General features: G+C 36.7%; 1 protein-coding gene across 1 annotated transcript; it reads right to left on the reverse strand.

Moving 5' to 3' along the window:
• Nucleotides 1-1,451: 1,451 nt before the first annotated feature.
• On the reverse strand, nucleotides 1,452-2,426 carry FSHB (follicle stimulating hormone subunit beta). Its single transcript, XM_063397310.1, has 2 exons — nucleotides 2,268-2,426; nucleotides 1,452-1,688 (listed from the first exon to the last, which is right to left on the reverse strand). Exons 1-2 carry the CDS (start codon nucleotides 2,424-2,426, stop codon nucleotides 1,452-1,454), a joined length of 396 nt encoding a protein of 131 aa, XP_063253380.1.
• Nucleotides 2,427-27,077: the final 24,651 nt, after the last annotated feature.

The following is a 27,077-nucleotide window of genomic DNA, read 5'->3' on the forward strand; positions in this document are numbered from 1 at the left end:
ACATGGAGAACTGACTGCTCTTTTCTGTCTAACAGTCTTCAAGCATGTAAAATGTTTTGCTAACATTCCCCCTAAGTGTTCCCTCCCCAAAGCAAAACAACCACATTTATTTAAATCTTTTTCTCCTAAGATGTTTTTTAGGCCTCTCTCCATTCTTGCTATTCTTCTGTCTGATTTCTCCAGTTTTTCGATGGGCTGAAGTTCTGTCAGAAATAACCACTCAGCCAAGGCCCTACCATGTAGTACTGAGTGGTGGAGGTAGGTTGTGTCTTGTAGGCTCTGTTCCTTGTGTTCCCTCTTTTCTGCAGCACTGGGATGCTCACTCTTACTTTGCTTGTACACCACCAAGCCTGCAGTGCCAAACTCCTGCTGAATCCATTGTTTCCACTCTCTGTCTGTGCAGGTGATTTTTCTGATGAAGAATGGTGTATTTTCATTTTCCCATAGGATTTCATTCTGTAGGCTTCACATAGTTTTCTCAGTAATGTAATTTCCCATTTTGAGTCAGTCAGTCCTCCAGCTCACTTCCAGACCATCCCAGCTTCATACTGGTATCTGCAGAGTTAGGTTGCCGCAGAGTTCTGTGAATTTTAATTCTCTGAAGGGACTCCTGTGAATGGCTTTCAAAGCACATTATCACACCATGTTTACACTACTGGGGTAAGGTGCCTCTAGATTCATTCCTAAATATTTTTGGGACTCCTATGTTAAATAATGCCGAACATTTCTCTTTACTACATTCTGCACTCAGGTGAAAATAGAGATGTGATGATTTTTTCAAGTTAGCCAGGTATAAACTAGAGTTGATGTTACATGTGTTACTGTGACAGTGAGGCTGAACTAACAAGTCTTACTGAGAAAGTACAAGGATTCAGGTGACATTCAACATTTGAACATAGATTTTGGCTCTTACATGTACATGCTGTTATTATTTGCAGTGCATATAGACTATATGAAGTATTTTGCAAAGAAAAATCAGTCAGGATCTCAGCTGAGAGAGGTTTACAATCCAGCTAATAGAACCACAACCAGCAGCAAGGCTTTTTAAGATAAGTGTGTTCTTACGAGAGATGAAAAGCAGGAGAGAGTAAACTTGAAACTTGGAAACTTTTTGATAGCACAGAATAGCATAAAACAATTGATGTGAACCAGGCAGTAGAAATACAGGAATATAAATAACAAAGTTGTGCTAAAGAGGAAGAAGGGGGAAGGCAGAAGAAATTGGAAGCAGCATTTTTATAGGCCTATGAAAATGATTTTAAGGCAACCGATAGGTTAAGTAAGGAAGGCCTGAAGAGGAGTTTAGTCGGTATCTCTTCATTTTGGCCTTAAAAATCTTTGTTTCAATCTTGGCAGTTTCTAAACAGCGTAGCTTGTTATCTTCCATTTAAACCTGAACAGTACCTTTACTTAGCAGGGAACATTTAAAGCCAAACTGTCTCCAGTTCCCTTCACTGGTTACTTCCATTCTGACTGAAGGAACAGTAGGATGGCCCCAGTCCCCTCACAGTGCAGTCAGTGGTGTCAGTGTCACAGGAGTCACAGTGACATTCTGTAGCTACTGGGTATGAATAAAAAGATTCAGGATGGTCACCACAGCCAGGGATCTTCACTGTTTCATACACAACCTCCTTGAAGGTACAGGTTTGCTGAGCAGTTGATACTGGTGGATATTTATATACCGGATCCTGAAATTACAAGAAAGAAATAACTGTTTTAAAATTTGCTATGGGTTAGGTTTCAAAATTTTTATAAAATGGGGAAATCCCACTGAGATCAAAAGCATTTGGATCTGACTCTTCTAATTTCACTTAGATCTTTAAATATTCCCTTTCAGGAGGACTGATGTGGCAAATTTGTGTCATACCATCATCAGACAATCTTTCAGGGCAATTGCTTGATTCTTCAAATTATCTGAAAGAGCAGAGGAGTCTACATAGTAATGGCTGCTTTATTGTATCTGCTTGCAACCACAAATTCAGCACAAAGCAGAGATCCAGACTGTAATTCTTCTCACTCTAGTTGTACAATATGAACATAGTGTATGCAGCCAGTTAATTAGCTGAATTTTACTACGATATTTCACCCTTCTGTCTGTGCTTCAGATTGGCTGTGTATCCACTCCTGTGTCAGACAGCAGAGCAGTTATTCAGCCTGTTCTTTCACAAGGCTCATCCTGTCCGTGTGTTTACTACGGACTGCAGGAATGGGTTATCCATATATCACTTGAAATATTTAATTCTGGTGCCTGAAATGAAGAGTCTCACCCTTGTGAAGCAGTATCCTGAGCACCACGTGGCATTCACTGTAATACAGAATTCACATTCTTCTCTTTCCACGGCTATAGTAATATTGGTGAGCTGACAGCTGTTGCAGCAGATTGCTTTCCAGCAAAGTAACAGCACGTAACAATTAAGTGTCTTCATCCTGTCTATGAAGGAAAAGATACATCTCTACTGGAGAAACATGTACAGTTATTTTCAACAGGAAATAGTTAGAGAAGCAGGGAGAAATTGAGTCTGCATTATCCTCAAGTGGTTCTATAACAGCAAGCATTTGGAATCATTAGTAGGAAAAGAGACATTAGCTAGATCTTCCTTATGTTTATTGTTAAGAGAGTTTGTTTTTTCTAAGCAACTGAAATGATATTTCAGCAATCTTTGCAGAATGATAATAGCAGAATACCATACCACTTACAATGAAATATTATCTAAGTTTCTGTAGAGAGAATGTATTCTGTCTGTAAGGACAAAGAAAAAGAAGCAAGAGAGAGAAGGAGCAAAGTATAATGTCTTTTTCAAAAGCAATTAATTACTTTAAGTGTTTGCAATACAACAAAAAAAAATATTTGTACATCAGAATCTGATGAAAACTTACCTGTATTCTACTTGCCTTCCCAGAAGTAACAGCTGTAGTGAGAAGAAAGCCCTATGCTTTCCTTTTATACTGAATTGTGTGTAATTTATACCTTGAGGATTTGCAGTGTATTAATGCAGCAAGCATTAGTTTGGGACTTGGTGAAAGCGGATTAATGTTCAGCCAGACAGTGAGATTAAGCCTTGTTGAGAGGAAAAAAGAAAAGCTAAACACACTCGGGAGGAGATGGTGAAGGTTACTGTCACAGTGTCTCTCTATACATGTCACTGGATTTGATTCAGTGGCATTTAGAAATAGCTGAGCCATTTCACAGTTTGAAAAAAGGTTGAGAAGCCTATTTTTGGAAATGAAAAGTTCAGGTGTTTTAACTGCTCTGTCAGCCTTCAAAGTGATAGGCTTGGGATGCAAGCTGGTCCTCTGGCAGTGGAGGACCCTTCACAGTGGGGTCGCTGCAGTAGTGTTTCTTACCTGATGACCATTTTCTTTTTTTTTCAAGATTTTCAAGGCATCGATTTTAATTGGTTTTCTCTAAGGTAGGTCTTACCCAGTGAGCTGCAGATGTAGTTATTCACTGACCCAATAAAGCTAATAATGTGAATTTTGTTATACCATGAAGAGCTCCTCTTTTCTTTGCCATTTTTTTCTAGCCCAGTATATGCAGTCCTGGTTCCTACCTGCTGTATGGTCATATTTTGTAACTTATGCAAGGGATGTTTGTGTTATGGGAAGGGATGTCATAATGAGGCTCCAGATTTGTGTTTTTGTGTCAGTGATCTCAGATGAAATATTTTCATGTTCCAGGGAAAATGCTAATGCTTTTAACTGACAACAATGCAAACTCAACTTAAATGTATTCCCTAATTTTCCATGGTAATAAAAGAGTCTGTGGATAGTGTTCCCCTGCTCTCTGCCCTTTTCCTGCATTCACATGTTAGGGATGTGTGCCTCTTCACCAGAATTATGACAGAGAAAGGACTCTGTTGAGTTCCACATACCAAATCCAGGGAAGATGACTCACAGTAGCACTGTATTTACTATTATCTGCCCAGAACAGCCAGTCTTGCTTTGTTATGACTGTTCTATTCTGGTCAGTCTGACTTTTACAGAAATCCATCTGTGAAAGAAAACTAGACAAGGGCATACAACTAAAAGCATTTTATCATGAAAAGAAATTCTCATTGGCCTATTAGTTTCCTGCAGACGGAATACTTTTCAAAGTGGCTTTTACAAATGAGCCCTTTAAGTGTGTCATACCTTCCTGTGGTCCTGCAGACTGGCCATCTGTTCCAGTTTCCCTGCAGTCTGCAGTCCCTTCATTTGTAAATGAATTTTGCACCACAGCAAAGTTAGAAAGAGAGCTGAAAATTTTCCCTTGACATCTCCTGTCATAAAAATTTTGTTTGAATGAGAAGACAGTTCGCTTAAATCTATAAAGAAGTCAAAAATTTAGACATCTTCTGAACTAATATAAACCCTGTGATTGTTTGATAATGGTCTTTTGTGTCATTTAGTGTCACCACAGTCTGTCTTCTCAGAGGAGGTTCTCAATTGCTGTAAATCTCTAATTCCAGAGATGCCAGACAAAAGCTGATTACTTTTGTTATATCCCTACTGAAGATATGATCTTTTCTAAGTACTAACTTATGCAAATTAAATAAGACAAAATAAGTTTCATTTGCAGAGGACAATACAGAAAATATCTGATCTCTCAGTTGCAATGATCTGTTTCATGTTTTAAAGTCATACACGTTCACTAAAACATAGTTTCAGAAGCAGACAGTGCAAGTTGAGCCCCTGCCATGTTGTTTCTTCCCTGCCCTAGTTCCTTCTTCTGGCCCACTCAGCCTCCTCACTTGTGGAAGCACAAATTAGGGCAATCATTCCATTGAAAGGAAAAGCTGCCTTTTACAGCATTGTTGTTAATCCATATAATTTGTTCCACAATGAGACAGAGGTGTTGCAGAGTAAGTGATGGGATTGATTGGAGAGTGTGCACGAGGCATGAGATTAACAGAAAATGGTTGAGACCGTGCTCTCGTGAAGAGTTCATGAAGCCACATTGTAAACTCAATACAAACGCTTCATGGGAAGATTTGTCCTTTGCTGATTTCAAGAGCCTTAAGGGAGCACTTAATGGTCAAAAGCTCTGTACTCCAACTGGAGTGAGTGCAGGAATCTGGCAAATGCTGTCAAGGAAGATCTTAAACATGAGCAAGGGGCTGGTTCAACAAAGTACAGGTGGTGCTGTAGATGAGGACTCATCAACTTTTGTGCAAGTCACAGAGGACATCAGACATCAGATTCACATGGCTGTGAGTGCCTTAGTGGCTTCTTGGAGAAATGAAAGGCTTCTTGTATTGCTGTTTTTTTGGTGTTCAGTGGTTCTTTCTTTGGACGGTTTACTGTTGTAACCTTGTGCGCCATTGTCACCACCACTGATACAAGGGAGATTTTACTTTGCTTTTTCAATCACTTTAAATAGAAGTGCTGTGACACATTTTGCTCTCATTTCCCTTCTAGCAACAAATGCTCTTTTTCTTCTGCTTATGCCCTGGTGGTTGGTTTATTTGTTTGTTTTGGAGGGTTTGTGTGTGTGTGTCTACATGCGATATTGGTTTTTTGGTTTGTTTAGATTTTTTTTTCTTCCAAAAGCATCTAATACAGAACTGAAAGCTTTTATGTTCCTTATATGTTCTAAACAAATGGAATTTCTTTCTTCAAGTGTGGTGGTGCTAAGACTAACGATTCTGTTACTACAAGTTTTAACTCTGTCTTGCTTAAAAGAAGGTAGTTTAGATATCTAAGAGAACTTCAGAATCTGTCAAAGTGCTATTGGAAGATTTGGTTATATGTGAGCAATGCATCCACATGAGTAATAAATCTAACTCTGTCCTGATAGAAGACGTACTGAACCTTCTAGTGGAGAAAAATATGTCTGGTATAAAATACCTGTGATTATTCCAGCTGCAGCCTAGCCTTAGCTTTTAATGTATTCTTAAATATTTACGTATTCTTAAACTTAAGGTATCAAGGAACATAGTTTTAGGTTTCTTATGTTCATAGTTGTGGTTACACGTTTTAGATCTTGATAAATAGAGATGTTCCTGAGGATAATAGCTTCTGCAAAACAAAGCTGTTTTGCATTGAAAGTGTCTCAAAGCATGCCAAAGGTGCTTAAACCTATGAATTAATTTACTTTCTATGTGGTTCCACCACATGAAGATTTGAATTTGTGCATTCAGTGCCATCATGCTGAGTATGTGCTTTTGCCAGGTTTCTTTGGGCACTGACAGTCTTGACCAAATACTCTTCCTTTCCCCTTTCTGTGCTTTTACAAATGCTTCCAAATTTAACCTGAGGAATATTGCTGCTCCCCAGTGATCAACTAAACTGATATCCTTGATATACAAAGTTGGCAAATTGCTTCTGAGTCTGTGCTTAAGTTTGAGCTCCCTCTGTGGGGTTGGTATTTCACAGCACAGCAGCACAGGCCTGTGCCAAGTAAATTGACTGGAGTTTTGTTTTTCCCTTTTGTTGCTGTTGTTTTTGTTGCTTGCTACTAGTAGGAGATGACTTTTGTTGCTGTTGTTTTTGTTGCTTGCTACTAGTAGGAGATGACTTTTGTTGCTGCATTACCTCTCTCTATGCCTTTGGGGTTACTGTGATTCTTATTGAAATCAGTGGGGAGGCTCTCATTGGCTTTAGTGGTACCTGCATTCAGTGGTTGGTCACTGTTGGACAATATAATTTTTACTGATATTGTTTTAAGTTGCCAGCACTAATGAAGCAGAACTGTGAAGTAGGTCGGGCCTGCTGTGCACATAGATAGTTGAAACTAATTAGTGTCAGCTAAAGACTTAATCATTAATGACGAATTTGTGCATGCATTCATACGAAAGCAGAATATTTGATTCTCAGGAGACTAAAGAAAATGCCAGAATGGATTGACTGTGTTTTTAGCACAGGATTTTAGAAATCTCTGGAGATACAAATTTTCATTACTTGGAGCTAAGGTTATATATCCCATATTTTCAAATACCTACACAAGCTGTTAGTCTTTCCAAGCCTTGCGGAAATCCTGCTTGCAGTCAACAGCAGCAGAAACTAAAGATTCTGAAAAGTGTTTAATAAACACAGAACAGTGCAAGCAACAATACAGATGCTTATGCTGTTATTCAGTCATCTCTCTTGTAGTTTTTGTCTCACATGACATAAATTCATTCATGGCTGATTCTTATGCCACTTTTCGAAATATATAAACCAGCTGCATTTTCTTATGCTTTTTAGTGATGGTGTTCTTATAACCTTTATGTTTTCTCTTGTAGAACCACAGTGTGATCTTGGCTCCTTATATAAGATCATTTGGTAACTCCATTGGTATCTGTTAGGAAATATATGGTAAGATTCTGCCAAAGAGTAAACCAAGCATAAAACTTGTATGTTTGCTAAAAATGCTCTCTTCCTATTTCTCTCTTTGTCATTCTTTCATTTTTATTTATCATGTAGTTTGTGAATATTTTAATTTTCCAGTGAAAAATATTTTTTTTCCTTTTTTGTGTGTGAGTAAGCAGAAGTTTTGATTCTGTGACTGCCCTCGAGTACTACTATTTTATTTTAAGCTTTTCTGAGTGTTATAGTATTTTTCAACAAGAAAGCATTGTAATGGATTTAAAATAGATTAGTCATATTAGAAAAGTGACAAAGCAAGGGAAAGACCTGATGAACAATATATAAAGTTATACAATACATGATCAGCTAGGGTTTCCTTTTTGTTACCTAAGCAGTTCTTGGGTCTGTATGGAATTGTCATTATGCCATTGAGAACATCAGAAAGATAATCAAAAAGAAAAAAAAAACAAATAAACACATCTAAATATTCACTTGAAAAGTCAAATCCAATTTATTTTTTATTATAATTTAAATTTTATGTTAATAATATTTCAAGGCCCAAATATTATAGAATGACTGGAGTCCAAAGGACAAAAGCTGCTATTAGTAGTTTAAGAATGTTTGCATTTATTTTCTAGGTAGGTTGTTTCACAGATCTGCCATGTTCTTATTTTGTTAAGACTAGAAATAAAAAAAAAAAAGATAATGCTTCAGACACTTTCATATTTCATCCCTATTTCTATTATCTTCTATAACTATGTTAAGAAGATGGGCAAGCATATGTCTATGATGCATTTTATGATGCCTTCTTCTAAAACAGTAAACTTGGCAGAGGACTGAACCTAATTCATACATAGAAAACAGCAGCTGCTAATTGTTTTCAAACTACAGCCAAGATATGCAACATAAGGCTTGTCTGAATCATGCTGACAGTCTGCATTGATAACACAATAAAGATGGGGAACGATTCAGCACACTTGGAGAAGAGAAGAAAACCCATTCCATTTGGGTTGCTAAATAAAGTCCTAGGCTGGAGATGTCTGACCCACATTGTTTTTGCAAGCGCAGTAATTTTAGGTCAAATGGCTTAAGAAAAATAGGTTGGAAAGAGTGCATACAGCCATAGACACCTTCAGCTGCAATTTTAGCATTTTGTCTGACCAACTTTAGCTAAAATATTAACTACTTTTAGGGATTCTGAACAATTTCTTTTAAATTCTTTTTTTTCTAAGCAGTCATTTAGACCTTTTGTTCTAGGGCATGGAGTCATTTTTGAGCAGCTTATAGGGTGATGGAGTTGCCTTGTGAGCAACAGGAATTTGATTGTAGTCAGATTGCAAATTCACAAAGAAATTTTATGAAACAGCAGCAGGAATCAATATCACAGAGTTTTAATGAGGAAACAGATCTGAAACTTATTAAAATACTTTTAAAGTATCAGTCCAGTACATAGCTTAATATGAAAACCAAATTTGATTAGTTAGATTATATCAGCAGAAAGATGACATAAGAAAACAAATATTGTATTTGGCTGAATTCTCAATGAATGTGTATTTTTAAAAATAGTTACAATAATTAAACCAGAGGCCTCATTTTTAAACAGGAATATGATGGAAGTCAGAAGACCAGTTTCATTTGAATGACAGTATTGAGAACTTTTGTCTGAGGGTGGAATGTATTTTGGGGAGTCATACACGGCACCATATTTGTTCAGACAAATATGTTTAGAAAGTTAATTTGGAAGCATGTTTTCTGAGGTATTTTATTAAAGGGTTCTGGATTTGAAGTTTTTTCCTGGGTGATCGTTGAAGGCTGAGTGGAGAAGTACACAAAGCAGTTTGTGCCATGCCATAATATCATTTTATGACTTTCCAGTCCAAAGGGAAAACCTAGGAATGTTTTTCCTGATAGGAAGCAGGAGGATGAAACTCTATTATAGTCTAAGGGATGTGGATGATAGTGACCAGAGGCACTCCATCACTTATGGTCTTAAAAAAATACCTGGGAGGATCTACTGGAATTCCATGCTGTGTGACTGACAGCATGCACTGCACAGACTGTACTGGTTGGAGGTTTGGGCTGCTCAGCCTGGCAGATAGATACTCCTGTGCCTGCCATGGTGTCAGCAGATGGGAGGCTTCCTTATGCAGAAAAGGACAGATATTTGATGGCTGGAACCCTGAGCCAGAGTCTTGGCCAGATTGACATTAGAAAATACTGATCATCATTCTCTTTAGGATCCAGGAGTCCCTCTTATCTTGCCAAGGACCCTAGAAATTAATTTTTTCTCTCTCTTTAGGAGCTTGGGACCCTTTCATCTCATGTAATGAAGCCTGTCTTGGGCGGCAGCTCTGCAAGAGGAGGGGGGAGCCTTCTGAGAGGATGGGATGCCAGTCAGGGCACTAGGGTAGGCCGAGGAGCTGAACAATGCTGTGAGAGGAAAAATCAGGCATCATTGCAGGACAAGCTCAATGAGCCAGGCTGTGAAATGTGTGTTCCTAAATGTGATTAAAATTACCTTGAAATTGGATACTTGTGGGCACCGATCACCTTTTAAAATATTGATTTATGTTGTGTCTGTTTCAGCACAGCGTTAAACAGCTGTTTGAAATGGATCAGTCTAAACACTGCCTGCTCAGCTTAGTGGAATAGAAAAGTCACTTAGCAGAGATCCATTTGTAATCTCCCTAGTACTGCCTGAAAAAGGAACAGCCCTACTCAATTGCTTTATTAATTATATAAATGAGTGAGATCAGAACTGCAGATAATTGAACAGGTTTTATGGCTTGTTGTGGTGCCATCTCGTGGTTCTTAAGTAAAGTTCCCACGTTGCTGAAAGTTCCTTCACAGCTAAAGCACATTTTACAGCATTGCGGCAAGCAAAACTAAAATTTGGAACTGAAGCAGTACTTTAACCTCCTGGCTGCTGGCCAGATTCCTGCCGTGCTCAGTCCTTCCTTGCTCTGGTAAAGCCTTTGGGCAAAAATAGGTTTCAGATCTCTCACTGCAAGAGTGGTGATAATACAGCAGTCTTGAAATGTAATGATAATTAATTATGCCAGGCCATTTTGCTTGTTCCTGTGAATGAGAGTCATGGAGAACAGTGCTCAAGAAAACAGGCCTTTCTTTTCTCTAAGCCCTGAAACATTAGGCATAATTGTTCCTGCTGGTGTCTTAAACATAGAATTGTTCTGAAAGTGCATAGGGACTGTGCAGTCCTTTTGCTTCTACTAATGTGCCTTGTTTGGAGCAAGAACCGAAAATTTACAGAAAATATCTATAGCAGTACTCTCCATCCCATTTCCATGTCTTCATTACAGAGCTTGTACACAGAGGGGCATTCCTCCTAAATTTGAGTGCCTTTCTTTGTGCTCTCTCATCTTACTGTTCTCCCAGCCTTGAAAAAGAATGATGTTTGCTCTAACTTGTCCTCCTTATATTCTAACGTAATGTTTTCAGCTATATGGAAGTCTGGTTTTTGGAAGTCTTTACTTTTGCTACAAGTCCTCAAAGACTAGGAAACTTTCAGTCCCACTGAAATGCTTACCATTTTGCAGCCTCCTGTTTTCTTGGTGTTGTCCATTGTTTGACATTTTCTTTTGCTGTAACACTTTTTATTGCATCCCGCAGATTGGCAAGCACCTTCTGACAAATGTTTGTCATATTTTTCTCTTCCTGAATTCTAATTTCTGTTTGAATGACTTTTATGTAATGATACTTCAGAAGGAAACTGTTGCTATATACATGTCTCTGATAAAATTTCTGTGTGTCTGTAATACTATGAATCATTGCAGCCCATGGAATCCTGCTAGGTAATTTAATAAGCTGTGGTTTGGGTAGACTTGTAAAAAGCTTAAGGCAGATCTCTCGGTGACTGTGGACAATAGGATCTTTCCAGAGCACTGGGTACAGGAAAAGTGAAGGAATTCAATCTCAGGCCTTGGTTATCATCAATAGGTTTGAAAAAACAGAACTCACTTTTGGAAAGAGCTGAAAAAATTGCTGTCATATATTCACAAGCATTCTCCCTCTGTATAAAATATTTTTGTGGCTTTGGAGGTGGTCACAGGGAGCGCACTATCGTACTCCTATGAGTAGAACAAAGCTGCAATGGAATCAGCTGAATAGTTACCTTCTGCAGACTGTAAAAGAAGGTTTTTAATGAATTTCTGGGCTGGCAAATTGAAGTGATCACAATTCATTAGCTAGTACTGGCTAATGCCAAGTGAGATCAGAGAAGGGGCTGTTGCCACAGTGAGAGAACTAGTCATTACCTTCAGCACTATTTAAAGGGTTCTAAGCAGTGTTTAAGCCACTGTATTTGAGTGGCTCAAAATGCAGGTATTTTGAGACTCTAGAGCTGTTCTTCACATTCTCATATATATTTTTGCCTTCATACAAGTGATAATGCATTTGAGGGTTACCCCATAGAGCATCAGCTGTGCTAGAGACAATCTAGTGTTTGAGACCTATAAGCTCTGTAAAAAATGTCAGTGTTCTGTATTCTTAATTTCTGCTCCTGACCTCCAATGTCATCACCTGCTCCTGGATACTAGAGATTATTATAAGACTTGAATGACCTATTTAGCTGTTCTGAATTTTGAATTATGATTTTTTTCCCCCTCCCTTATCAGCTGAATTTCTTCCCTCCCACCCCCTTTTAGCATAAAACAGAAATTGTGAAGGATTATTAGGTAGTTTTAGCAGACATTGATCCCTATATAATCTGTGAACCTTTCACAAGAAAACTGAAGTCTAATTTATCATGGCTACTAAAAGACTGGGGAAAGGAGGAGTCTTTGATTTTAAACGTTATTATTATTATTATTATTATTACTATTACTGTTATTAATAATAATAATAATAATAATAATAAATGTCTGCCCGATATTCTTAAGTCCCAATCCATGGGGATGAAAACAAACTTTAGGAAGGAATTGTACATCCCCAGCAAGCAGCAGTTAAGACTTAGAGAATTTCAAAAGCATACATGACTTCTTACGTGCAAATGACACGATATACATGGTGGGCATGCGCAGGTCAGAATTTTAATATCAAGGCATAACTCGCAGCCCACACTGAGATCAGGTTAAATTTCTGGAGACATCTGCTAGCCTGGCCTTCATGTGATGATCAAGGATCTCTCTGCAATACTTTGTTTTAAAAGGTTCATCTCTTAGATATGCAAATGGTAATATTTATGATGTATAGAGACTATAGTCTGAGACGTGTACAAGGTTGTAAAACTGCCCTGATACTCTGTCCACCCAGATCTGTTAAGTCAACTTCCAGGAATTAAATCTAGAAGAAATAATTGATGTTATTTCCTGAAAATATAAATTTTTTTTTTTTTTTTGTTAATCATGACAAAAAAAGAACATTCAACCGTATGAGTTTGGATCCCTTCCAGTTAAACAAAGGACATGAATTTTCTTAATTGGAGAGTAATTGGATTCTCCCTTTCAAGCAAATTACAGACTTTATATCATAAGGAAATAAATTATGGGGAAAAAAATTGCTGCAAGCTCTAGGTGAAAACATTTATTATATCCATAGCTCTGCAATTCTCTGTGGTGAACTTCAGCAAAATTATGTTACTGTCAATAAATCAAATCTATTCTTTTTTGCATTTTTCTTTCAGTATTTATATTTGTGTGTTAGAGAAAATATAAATCTTTCCCATGCTTCAGAAACTTCTCCCATAAGCTTGCTGTGTTTCTGTGTAAAATGTCACATTTCAGCAAATTTTAAAGAATGATCTCTCAGCTAGCAAGGCAATATGTCAAAAATTAACTGAAAAGTTCCATAAATGAAAACTGCAATATAACTCTAATTGGAAAAAACTTCATGAAAGGTAACATACCTTAAAAGTGGTTGTACTTAACATGCTTATGCTTCACCCTGTAACAGTGGAAAAACTGGCATGTAACTGGAATAACTGTGAAATTACCACAAGCAAGGATCTTTTACTTAATCTACTAAAACTGGAGTCATATATTAAAATGAGAAATACTGTACATAATGCACATATTAAAAAAACCAAAACCAACTGAGAACAAAGCCTAAAAACACATGGAATAACTGTTCCCATGAGTCTGAATTAATATGTGTGCAAAGATTGTGAATTTATCACCTGAAAAAGTAAGTAAAACCATAAGAAATGTAATAAAGGAAAACCAACAAGCTAATTAAGACCTATTGTGGTAGATTTTCCTGGTAACCTTGTTCATTTTAGCTCTTATCAGCAATGAGATTACAGCATATCTGATTTATGAGGTCTCCAGGAATGTGTTTGGTATTGTGTCATGTGAAGTGTTGTCTAGCTGGAAAAGATGGCACACAGCAGTATAGCAGATAAATTATGAAGTGATGAAAAATTGTATGCAATGACAAAAATTTTAAAGAGATAAGACCTAGTGATCTGAGACATTTCAGAATAGGGTAAGGATCGATCGTACGCATCTATTTTCATTTTTACCCTGTTGTAAATAATAGGTGAATTCACTGATGTCTTAAAACTGGAAAACAATTTGACTCAGACATGAGATGAAATCAGCTATATGAATTTGAAGTGAATTAATAGAAATAAGATGATATTGCAAGGTCATGTGGCCAGGCACTAATTGCAAGCATTTCTGCTCTCAGTGAGTAATAAGCAACACGTGAGTGTATTATTCAGCTGTGTTTTAGATAATTGTGTTTAAGATAACTGTGTTTCAGCATTGATATGGCAGTGAAAAGGGTAAACATGATGCTCAGGTTATGAATAACTGCTGTACTGATCAGAGCTCCTCAGCTGGACTGTGTGTATAGTCCTGGTCAGCTAAATCAGACCAAGCGAAACTGGAGCATGTGCAATGATCAGATGAAATGGAGAACTTCACCCATTGGCCAAGGAAACTTTTCTAGCAACATGTTGAAAGAGCCTTGTCTGTGTAAATGTAGTAGGAAGCACATATCAGGGTGGTTAAATGCTTGAATTAAGGTACAGTGTTGGCAGGGAAAAATAGCTCTAAACCTGCTAATGAATAAATTTAGCCTGGAAATAATATTGGGCCTTAGGAGGCAGCAGGATACATTTGTTGACAGGACTATGTTTTGGCAGTGTCTGCTTGTTTCCAGGTTTTTGGTCCTGCTCATACGAACAGCTTTCAGGCTTTCAGATAGCAAGAGGAATAATTGTTGTAGCTGGGAGGCTTTCACAGCAGTGCTCAGAGTCCCTTCAGCTTCATATCTTTAATTGCAGCTGTATAGTGGCAGAAGAGTGGCAATCTCCCAATCAGGCTAATTTTATTATTTTTTAGTTTGTGTTTACCACAATTCTGACAAATGAAGTAATTTTCTTTGCCTTAAAAACAAGGGTTTAGACAGATTTGTTTTTCTAATGGGATATTTACTCTGACTGAAAAACAAGTAACTTGTGAATACCTATCAGTCTCCTTTGTCATGTGGCAAGACTAATATTTAAGGAATGTTTGCAGGGGTTTCATGCACTACATACTTTGGATCAGAATTTTATTTATTGTTTCAGAAATTTCAGTGAATGCAGTTCCTTCACTGAGGCTGTGTGCATAAGACTATAAAGACATAAATCTTTCAGCTGTTTTGGGGATATTATGCTTCTAATGTACTTCTACTGGTCTTCCTGCATACATTTATTGCTTCTGACTTCTAACAGCCATAACTTGTGCTGTTGCCTTGAATTCCCCTGTGATAAGTGTGCAGACCTCTTGTCATTGTCATTTATTTTCCTTTGTCTCCAGCCTGCTCATCTTGCCCTTTCATCATTAATGCTACCTAAACTTAGTTCTGTTTTGAGATTTACTTTTTGTTAATTTGGTGTGGGATCTGCCTTCACTGTCAGAGTTTTCCTCTGAAGAAATTCTGATAAACTGTTTGTGATAAGAAATTTTGATAATTCTGATGTTCATCTTTAGTGATGAACATATCTGGAAGTCATGTGATAGATTTTTTTTCCTTCTAAAACAAGGTATTTTGTTCATGTTGGCTCATTTTTGCAAGTAAAAAATTGAGACAATGAAAAATAAGTCTTTGATATCAGAAAGTAATCTTCCCTGTAGGAGATATGTTGAGTTCTCCTGCTAAAACTTGTTTTGAGCAGAGGACATGGATTTGAAGTAAGCTCAGACCTGCCTTGTTACCAATAACTTGCTTCTCTTTCAATTACAGATCTAAAAACTGCACTTGTGGCTGTCCCGCTCTGTGTGCAACTCTGATACCCCATGAAACCTACTTTAGTTAGGAGGAAAAATTAGTAACTGATTTTTTAGAGAAGTTCTTTGCTGTAAATTGAGCATATTTCAATCTTATTGCAGCAGTATTTTTCTGTAGCCCAAGAATGTCTTGGGTTTGTGGGTAGTGCACAACTTGTGATAACTCATAGCAATCCACTAGGGTTTCTTCTCTATTTGAGAAGGCTTGAATTCAAAAGACTGCAAGGGCACAAAATAATTTAGCAAGCTTGAAGGCAACCATGTTATTTTCTTGTTTTGGTTTTTTTTTTTGTTTTGGGGTTTTTTTTTGTTTGTTTTTTGTTTTTTGTTTTTGTTTTTGTTTTTAATGCTTGGATTGAAAGTTTCTGATCCTCCACATTTCCTAAGCTTTGGAGTGAGATCATCAGCCATGGTAGCCAATGCTGAGGTTGAGAATTGTTGACTTTCAGTAGCAAACATTTGGTCCTGAAAGCTTGACCTTGATTTTTCTGTGCTTGCTTAAGGGTAAAAAGAAGAAAGGGCAGTTACTTTAAGTTCATGGTTGTTGAGTTTCCAGAGCTTGTGTGTTCCTACTTGAATTCTGCCTAAACTGAGGCTTTACTGGTATTTGCCAAGGAATCTTTAAGCATCTTCTTAGGGAGAAGCAAACAAATAAAGCCCAAAATGCCTTGCTCTGTTGTGATTCTCTCTTTATAACATTTTTAAGATTACTACAATAATGATTTAGCTTCTCTATCTGAAAAGACTGAAAAAGCAGTTATTTCATATTTATAGCTGGTTTTCATTGCCAACATATCTTATTTCAGAATGTAACTGATAATCTGATCAAAATTTAGATGGATTGTGAGTCTCTTTTTCAGATGTAATAAAATCATCCATGGCTTAAGAATGAAAACACTCAAACACTGTTACTCCTCCAATTGCAGTTTTGTGTAAAGTTGATGGAAAGCTGGACACTTATAATTCAAAATTCTCAAAAGCTGAAGGAAGATCCTGTTTTGTGAACAAATAAAGTGGAGCTTCTGACAGACCTCTCCCATTTCAAATGGCTACTAATGTAAGCTAGGTGACATATTTATGCTTTCTTTTGTTTTTTAGGATTGCTGTTGGGAGTCTGGGAGCCCTAGTGTATTGTGTTTAATTCAATGTACTCTTAAAAGGAAAGGCTGTTTGTATTGACCTGAATTGGTGAACAAAGGCAGGGGAGCACTGGGTGCTGCCATACACCACGAGAAGGATTCCCTGCCAACATCTGTAGCCTTGGTGGAGGTTTCCTGGCTTCCTGCAGGAGTGGCACCTCACAAATGACCCAAAACCTCACAAGCACAACACTGTGGATGAGTGAATGTGCTGATATCTTGACAACATGCACAAATAAAGGTTTATACCCAGAGAGAAGCTGTTCCCAGTCAGTGAACTAAGAAAACATCAGAACACTGAGAATATTTTTAGAGACCAGAATTGGGAAGGATTAATTCCCTCAAAGAGCTTTACAGTTCCCGTTATTCTCAAAGTGTCACATGTTCTTGCATTTGTAAATGCCATGCTTGTTGCTCTGCTGGCTCATACCTTACTGTCTCAAAGAGCCCACAGAGATGTCTCAAAATCCATTATCCTTCCCTCACCAGGGATAAAATTCACCAGTTTAACAAGTGTTGGGCTGCTTTGGGCTGCAGTACCTAAGAAAAAGTTGGACGGATATGTAGTGGTAAACCAAGACATGCTGTTTCTTCAGTCTCAATCTATTCCCATTTGATGCAAAGTAGTTTGATTTTTATTATAGTGGGCAAACATAAAAGAAGATGCATGAAATGGAAATGAACTAGATCTGTAGAATCTAATTTAAAACTAGAAAGATTTTCCTTTTTCTTCTTTATTAATGTAGTGTATTTTCTTTCTCTTTCTCAAAGTAGCATTAGAACTTTACAATCTGTCCTGAAATGTCACTAGAAATGCATATTACCCATGATTTATAGTATTAATGTGAAAATAAATTATCAAGCATTGACAAGGTCCATTTGAAACTGCTGCTGCAACCTCTTAATTATTTAATGGCTACTAAAGAACCAGTTCTTTATTAGAGCTCTGATATTTGAAAAATTTCATTCAGATTTACCTGCAGGCTCAAGCATGCTTTTCTCTCATTAAAAAAAGCAGAAAATATTAATGGAGAAATAATTAATAAACTCAAAGAAATTTGCGAAGGGATTGTGAGTGCACTGAATTTTGAAGCATGTAAGCAGTAAAAGAGCAGCACTGACTCCAGTGATGGCAGAGCTTACATTGACCTCCAAAGGAGGCTCCAGAAGGAGCAATGCTCCTGAGATTTCTTTACAATGCAGTGGAAAAAGGAATGTTCCCAGAATGGATGCTGTGAGATGAACCCTCTCCAATAACTGATTGAAAATGTTTGTGAAAGTTCCTTTCAGATGCTCATCTCCCTAACCTTTTCCATATAGTTTCTGTCTTTTTGTCTTGTTAATTACAGGGATATTATTTAAGACAAGGTTCTGCCAGAGTCCCAATTTCTGTCCAGATTTAAAGATCTATTTTCCTTTTTCACAGCAACTGGTGTCATAGTATGAATAGGAATGCTGATATCAGGTAGGGGAATGTGTAATGGGGAAACTGAAAGTAGTTTACCTCGTAGTCTTTAGTTGTGATCTGTCACTCAAATGAAATAATATTTTGCTGTCCCTCCCCATTTTTTTTTTAATCTTGAAGAACTGTAAAACTTAATGCAGTGTAATTTCCCCTATTTGTAGTTATTGACAGTTGTTCTGTTGCAGTCTGAGCAAATACAAATTTTACTTCCCTTAACAGACAAAAAAATGCTAATACCTAAGAAGTTACCAGGAAAATGAAGCCAGGATCTTCACTGAGGTTCACAGTGGTGGGAGAAGGAGAGAGTGCTCATGCAAGGAAATGAGAGAGACTTGGATTAGGTATATATGAAAAAAAAAAAAACTGGTTATGAAATAATTAATCATTGGAACAGGTTTTCCAGGGAGATTGTGGAGTTTTCAAGATTTTTAAGCCCCCTCTGGAGATTTTCAAGCCCTGGGGAATCTGGCTTGGTCTCACTTAGCTTAGAGCAGGCAGCTACATCAACTCTTCAGCTTCCTTCCAGTCTAATGATTCTCTGATTAACCTCCTTTGTTGCCTAATAATTTTCATGTTAGCATATTCTGCAAGAACTACCTTAAATATTGAGGAGTCAAAAAGATTGATCAAATTAACTGTAAGGTAGGAGGGAAATTTTCACTGTAATAGTTTGACCTGGTTATCCTCCAAGTTGCAGAATATAAAATCAGACGAAAGATTGCAAGTAAAGATCATGGCTCTATATAGGAATAAAATAATTAGGTTTAGGAAAAATAAATCAAATTTTTATTTTTTAGGGTTTTCACCTTGCCTGTCTGATCTAATAGTTTTGAAGAACAAAACAATTTTTTCCCATTAGAAAAACAAAGAATAAAATCAATTCTCTTTCTGTGATTCTACTTTTTCTAGTGAATTTTCCACAGAAAGTGAAGGTGAGTACCTGACTGAATTTCATTGTGGATAACAAAACAGTAGAGTTGCATGAAATTTCTTTCAGTTTGGAAATGAGCTGTCTTTAGTCATAGTTCCCAGAATAAGTCTTTCTGATTGACTTTCTCAGACAATTTATTCTGGTAAATGGCATCCCTTGTTTCAGTTTATTCTGTTATGCTGTGAATTAAAGAGGGCACCTTTCAGACAGCTCAGTGCAGGCTCTGATACTGATCTAGAAAAGGCAATCAATGGTTGCTTTTGAGGATGTTGTGATATTTTCTCTTCTGCTGCATGGGTGTATTTATGGGTAATTCTGTGTAATTCACTGTAATGACTATTTTTTTTTGCTTTGCTCACTCCAGCCCTTCAAGGCATAACTTGTCCAAGAGTCTTGGTTAGCTGTTAACTTTTTCCTCAAACAATGCGATCATAGTTGACTTTGGGACCTGCTATTTCCAAATTTTGCCATGGAAAATCAGATACTTTGTCTTTCACATAACAGAATCATACACCTAGAGTATTTTGTAATTCTGAGGTATTAATCCAGAGTTATATCCAGAGAACTGTTCATCAACATCCAAAAGCAGCAACAAATAACAAGAATATCAGAGGCATTTTTGTTTCCAATGGTCAGAAAAAGCTGTATTTTTCTGTATCTGTGACTAAAATGAGAAGCATTATATCTGAAAAGTAGTCTATTCTCATGGTTACACAGCCTCCCACAGTTAAAGAAATCATGTCTAATGTGATTGCTGAATCTGGGATCCATTACAGCACAACCTGATTTCTTATTTTGCATTGTTTAATAGTCAACTGATTGTATATCATCTGTATCACTTGTGAAGCTTTAGACCATGATTTCACACAGTGTGAGACACCTTTTTTTAATAGTAATAACAAGTAGAAATGATTAGACATGACCCATATAACTCTCAAACACTGAGTGCGGATTATTTTTGGGGAGCTCTCAGCATCAAAGGGTATTTTTTCTGGTCCTTGTCCTCTAGAAGAAAAGATTAAATGCATTCTATTTGCTATTGCTTTCTGCATTGCATTCTCTTGCTCCAGTTCTTTTGGCCATGAGTTCTAATGTTGCCAGGCATTGGGAATTTTATGGAAGCATCTGCTGTCAGCAGATTGAGGATTTGGCTCCATAGTCACACAGTTCTAGAGCACTCTGACTCAGTGTTGTTGGTCTGTAGCTAAATTAGCTGCACCAATTTGCACAGAATCAGAAATACCTGTGATGGAGCCTGGTGGGACACCAAGGAAGAGATTCACTTTTCATCAGTTGCAAGTCATTCCACAGGCAATGTTCTGCATTGTAAAGGAGAATTACAGCTAGAAAAGAAACAGTTGTTTCAGATCACTTTCCAAGATTTCCAAGGCTTTCTTGCTTAAAAAATGTAGTAATAAAAGAATGTGATAAAATAGTCTCTTCTAACAGATTTCCCAATTAATCAGTATAAACAAGCCTAGCTTTTATGCAAATATTGAAGACTGGTATGTGCCCTTATTCAGACCAGGAGTATGAAATACAAGCTTTACTCTGTTCAAGTAAACATTTTAATTTAGTGTTTAAAAGAACTAAAACCTAGATAATAAAATGTGAATGTAAATAAAGATATTTGAGGTCGGGCTATGCGTGTAGGATTCTAGATTCTAATCTGACTCATACTCTTTCATGATTAATGTTTATTAAAACTCAAAAATTCTATCAGAAGAGGTGTGAGGCCTTGAAAGAAAGCACAGAGTAATTAAAAATATTTTATCATAAACTTTTCCACTATTTCTACTAATTTCTACTAACCCTAAAACTCCCCACATTTAGTCCAGGGATCTGGAGAAGAAAATGTAATGGTGAGGAACTGCAAGGACATGAGCAAACATAAAAATGCCTGTGGTCTATGCATCTATATAAATTATGATAACCTCTGTTAGATGCATGATTCTGAAACAGACAAGAATTCCAAAGAAGAAACCTAATTATGTGAACATTAATAATTTACTTCAAAAATGATACCATCATCTTTTCCTCTGAAGGAAACCTTTCCATTATTTCTGATTGTCATTTTTTATGGATAAATAAATACTTGATGTTAGAAAATTTAAAACCAAGTCTTATTCTTCAGAGGCATGTGCCCAATGCCAAAATGGAAACGTTCAACACATTTTCTATCACTTTTTGATTTACCACAAAAATTATAAGACAGGGAGGGCAGAGGAAGCTTTCATTGATGGCATGAACCCTTGAGCTTAATTTAAATGGTGTTACTGAACATTGCTTTTCCATTGTTGTGTGTTCCACACCCAGAATAATCTGGGTATAAGGAAGGAGTACTGCAAAACTGAAGTGGGAAAAGAGGCACATGTCAAAAAACCCTATGGTGTTATGTAATTTCAAAGGTTCCAGTTAGTAAGCAGGAGAGAAAATCACAAATTTTGCCAATTCAGTAGCTGCCGAGCTGACTTGTAGTAGTTACGGGGGAAGTAGCAGGATTTTCCTTTCCAAGAGCTACAAGATTTCCTAGTTTTGTAAATTTAATTTTTTTTAATCTGACACTGCATATATATATCAGGAAATTGTAAATCAAGTGAATAATTAAAGTTGTAAGTCCTTGGAAATTCTGAATCCACATCACTGCTGTCCAGCACAAATGGAATTTGAAAATGCTAGGAGGTCAGCATTTACAGTGTCTGGTTTAGAGTCCATGAAATAAATAATCAGGATTATAATAAGGAATGAGTTCAGCACTTGTTTTTTCTTTCTTATGTTTAGCAAAGCAACAATCTGAAAATAAATCAGAATATAGAATGTTTTGTTATGCGGTTGGAGTTCAAAAGAAAGAAGCCTGATTATAAATGGTTGAATTAAATATAAACAGATGCCTCAAAACCTATGTGAAATATTTATTTTTATTACAGGATTTCTAATTTAAGGGTATTATTACTGAAATCCAGGTAGATTTTACCAGTGAAGTGGAAAAAGACTTGACTGACACAACATAGCTTGAAAATTCATCACTCCATACACAACCTGAAAATTTAGTGTGTTTTGAAGACAGATTAGGAATGGTATAATTTTTAGATTTTACCAGTTGTTTATAGATCATATACATCCAAGATATGGAGTTATTTATCTTTAAAATTAGATGATTTTTTCAGTTTCAGCTTTAGTTGTCTTTTATATTGTCTTTCATGTAAAGTGAAAATATAGGACAAAAATAGGATTACCTTACATAAGAAATTGTCCTTATATAGGCAGTAGTGGAGTGTAAGAGCTATGTAGGCCTTGGGCTGACATTTATTCTTGGGGTTAATTCCATAATATACAAGTTATCTTTTAGCTCTGAATAGTTCACAGGTACAAAACTATGGGAGAAATCACTTCTCTTGTAACTTATTTGTGTGAATAAATGAAAATACCTGCAATTACACCGCCCCATGATTTTGAATTTCAATCATCTCTAAGATTCATGTCAGTAAAACTGAAAAGCATGAATCTTTGTAGAGAGAAAAGCCCAAAAGAATTTGTCCATTCCCAGAAAGCTTCAGTGGATATCACAGTGAATATACTTGATTCTTTCTTAGCAGCATTTTCTTATAACCTGGTTGGGTTTTGGTTTTTTTTTAAACACTGAGCCACTGTGACAGGAAAAAAAAAAAGGGATACTGTGGCTCAAAATAATATGAGATATATTTATATATATATATATACACATTCTGAGCATCTATCAAAGCATAACTCTGCCAAAAAATAGTTTTGTGAGCTTAAAGAATATGTGACATCTGACAGGCTGAATTGAAAGGATTAAGGTGTAGAGAAACAAAGGTAGCAGGAGAGAGATCTTTGATTTATTTGTTACTTTGTAGTGCCACAGTATAAGCAAAGTAAGCAAGCAATTTTTAAGTAATAAGTAAACAATTTCTATTTTTAAAAGATTAAATGCTGGGTTTTATTAAGGATTTGCCCCTTCTACCTACCTCTCCACTGAAATTTTTAATCTTTTTTTACATTGGCTTTGCTCTGGAAACTAATCAGTCTTCAGTTCATCTCAGGAGAGAGTCAAAAGCTTGAATCCTGTGCCCATTTTGACATGTTGTGTGGTAATCCAATATTAGATTCCTGCTTCTGCTAACTGAATTTAAGCCTTATCAGTGTTGCAACTGCTGAAAAGAAATCTTGACATATTTACCAATTTGTATGACCATTTTTACTGGCTTGTTCTCAGACAGTTCTGTCTTTATGTGCGAGTTCAAATGGAATGTTTCAGTTAATCCTTTGGAAAAAGCCTCGCTGCACTGCAGCTCACTTCGTTACAGGTTTTCAGGTTGATTGAAATGGTCACACATCTTCCTGAGTGTGTTATCTTTGCCTTCACAGGGTCATTTCTTCATCTTCATTTATTGTCGATGTAGACATCATTACTTTGCTTTTTTCAAAGATCACGGTGTATGCTATAAAAAGCTCCTCAAGTTTGTGTTGCAAGGCTTCTGAAGAAAGGCCCAGAGCTCAACAGTAAGCTGTGGCTGTAAACTGAAATAAGTGGTTTCTGCAGTGTTTGACTTTGTGCTAAGCTAATGCGATGTATAAATCAGATTTCATCTTCATTGAATTGCTGAAGATACATAGTGATCTCACCTTGAAAATAATGTAAATTGGTATTCCACTCACAGAAAAAAAGGAATATACTTTGAATTATAATGTGTATCTTGAAGACTTACTTTTATATCTTGTGATGATGTGTACTCTATTACACACTCTATTACTCTAAAACATATTTTCTAACATTGATGAAGGAGTAATATCTATCTATAGATAGAAAACACAATAAAATTAACTTATGAACACCAGGTAATTGCATTTCTTTCATGATACATTTGTGGAAATGGATTCAGCATCACTGTAATAATGATATGTAATGAATTCAACACTTTAACAAAATAACATTATTTAGAATTTATTATTAGAAATGTACAATTTGGCTCAATAGGACAGCTTTAGCAAATGTTATACACATCTGCAGCCACTATACATTTTTCCAAATTAATTTGTAATATATGGATATTTTGCAGCTACAAACTGAGTGGCTACAAACTGAGTTCTTTTGTGGAAAAAAAAAAGGCTTGTTGTTGTCTTTTTTACCATCCTAGAAGGGAGTTACATAATCTTAAACAGATGAAAAGAAATAGCATCTAATATGTTTTATTAAAATGTACAATTCCCAGACTAATGGGGAAGATCTGCTAATGACTGGGTAGCTTGTATACTTTAATGATTCCTAATGAATTGTTTTCTTATTGTTGTTCCTCTTCCAGATCTGTTCCATCCACCTGGCATTGTTTCTGCAGTTACATTGCCCTTGTGAGCCCTTTGTGGCATGATCAGTCGTTTTTCACTTCACTTCTAGTGCCTGATGGTCAAAGTAGGTTGTGAGATGGTTGTGTAATATAAAATGGTGTTTTTTTGTTATTGTTCTTATTGCACAAAAAGTTCTGAAAACTCCTCATTTGTTTAAAGCTCGCCTGTGTTCTATCATCTCAATTCATGTATATTGCGGTGGGCCTGGAGGGGTATCCAGTCAGACACTGGCATTAGTCTAGAAACAAATATATCATAAAAGCCAGTCCTACATGAGACTTATAGTGTCTAGTGGTGTGTATGAGAACTGTCTGAACTATTACAAGATGGCAGGAGAAGCACATACGTGTGTTACAAGAGAGAAAAAGTTTTATTGGAGAAAGGAACAGTTTCACATAGCAGGAATGTTCGCAAAGTGTTAATGTAGAAATGGAAACATTTCTTCCTCAAAACACAATTTGGCATGTTTTTGCTCTCTTAGGACAAATATCTTGAGTGTTTTGGAATATTCTGAACGTATTTTCCCCTTTCATATGAGGAGATAGTACCCTCTGAACCCAAACGTTTCTCTGTTTCTCATAATCGGAATGCAGTGAAGACCAATGTTGCTGCTAAGGTACCATGTGGATTTTGGTTTGAGGCTGTTTTACAGCTATTCCTGTACAGGTCTCTTGTTATCCTTCCACTCAAGCTCTGATTCTGTGCTGCCATGGCAGAAATTCACACCAATGATGCATTATTGTTGCATGCACTCTTTCCTCCGCAACACACAAGTTTGTACATTAATTTGGTCCTCTGACATTTTGAACAAGATTCTGAACAGAATGCAAACCATTTTTGATGTTACACAAGACATTGTATGGCTCACCATGATGAATCAATATCAGCAAAATCCTGGATAGAATAGATTAAAAATAGTCTTGCTCTTGGATTGTGCAGTATCAGTAACTGATGGTAAGAAAAGTGGTAACTTTGTGATAGATTAAGACACAATCAAATGAATAGAAAAAAACAGTGGTACTTAGTCAGCCACTCATCAGTAGCAAACACATTCATATAATATCAATCATATCATATCATCATATCATATCATATCACGATAAGCTGCTTCTCTTTTCTGTATTTTGCTTCGACTGCTACATGAGACTGTGATTTTACAGTGCAAATTCAGAAAGAACAGGAAGTGAAGTTCATTCCCAGCATATCACAGACTTCCAGAAAACCCCACCCTGTACTGCATCAAATGCAGCTGTTAGGGAGGTGAAATTACATGTGGCACTGAAGGATTCTACTTGCCCTATGCTGAAAAAGCTGTTAGTGTTATTACAGAAAAGTACATAGATAATAAGCACTTTTATTTTTGCAATGCAATTTTTGAGCTGTATCATAAAACAAAAGTAAGAGTGTCTTTTATGTTCTAAAAATGAAAATACATACAAATAGACAGCTTGGTTGACAAACAGGGTGTTCTGAAAACTCAGGAAACTTTTCTCCACAGGAACGCTGCCTGTTAGTTTTGGGTTTTGAATAAAAAGCTTTATAACTGTTGAATGCAATGCAAAGAAGGTACAATTTGGCTAAAACTTAGGTTTGAACCTGACAAATTATTTGCTACTTGAATCATAAATGATAGTATTCCTGCAATTTGCCAAGTTAATTACTGAACAAGGTTAGTAGAGCATTGAAGTGGTTAATCACACACCATCTGCTTGCCTGCCATACCTGATTCATGACATGGAGGAATGCAACTCAGACCACCAGCCCTCGGGTTTCTCTTCACACAAGGAGTGAGAAAGTATGGCTCTTTGCTTGTTTTTAATACAGATTCTCTTCTTCCTTTCTTGTCTGTAAGGAACTGATTACAAGACCAGAGAGAGTAATTTTGAAATTCAGACAGCTTTTCTTCAGAGCTGAATAAATGTTTGAGTAGTGCAATGGTCTGAGAAAATGACTGCCGTGTGCTCATTCTACCCCAGGTGGTTTCTTCATGTTTTTTGATTTGAAGGAAAAAAGAAGAGGCTATTGTCCTTTAAATAGTTTGTACTGCATTGCATTATCCCATATGGGGCACATACACAAAAATGGCTTGATCTACAGTCTTTGAAAGCCAGCACCCAGAGGTTGAATTTGTAATTTTAATAAAGCTGTAAATGCCCTCACAGCTCAGTTTGATCTTTATTTCATAGAAACATTTCAGTGCATTCAGACTTTAGTAGTCTTCTTACTTTTGCAAGATTAGAAGCTGAGGAGGACTGCTAATCCTGTTTTGCTCCTCACAGTCATAAATTATTACTGGGTTAAAGTCCAAGTGCTGTTCCTATTCCTGTTGTACTTCACATTTTGGGCTCCCTGTGATCAGGAGCTGAAGCAGGTGAATGGCTCATGGTTGGGGCACTGCCATACTAATGAGAGATAAGGTCTGTGTTGTGACAACTTCCTTTGGGACTGCAGAAATCCACTTTGCTTCTCTGTGAGGGAACTTCCTCACAATAAAGTGAGGTTCAACAGGATATTTTTACCTCAGAGGAATGTTGTCAGGACAAGTATTTGCAGATTGTTGGGATTACAATGTATTACAGCAGCAGATGCCATGTGAGTATAAAAGAGTCACCTTATCAATGCTGTACCATCAATGTTTTTTGATGCCAACAGTTCTTGTGTTCAAGGTAATGATCTCT

Source organism: Prinia subflava, chromosome 5, assembly GCF_021018805.1.
Source record: "Prinia subflava isolate CZ2003 ecotype Zambia chromosome 5, Cam_Psub_1.2, whole genome shotgun sequence".
NCBI lineage: Eukaryota > Metazoa > Chordata > Aves > Passeriformes > Cisticolidae > Prinia > Prinia subflava.

Coding starts and splice junctions, on each gene's coding strand:
- FSHB (XM_063397310.1), bottom strand. CDS start 2,426: ATGAAGACACTTAATTGTTACGTGCTGTTACTTTGCTGGAAAGCAATC. Junction 1,689..2,267: donor CAGGATACTGCTTCACAAGG/GTGAGACTCTTC, acceptor TTGTAATTTCAG/GATCCGGTATATAAATATCC.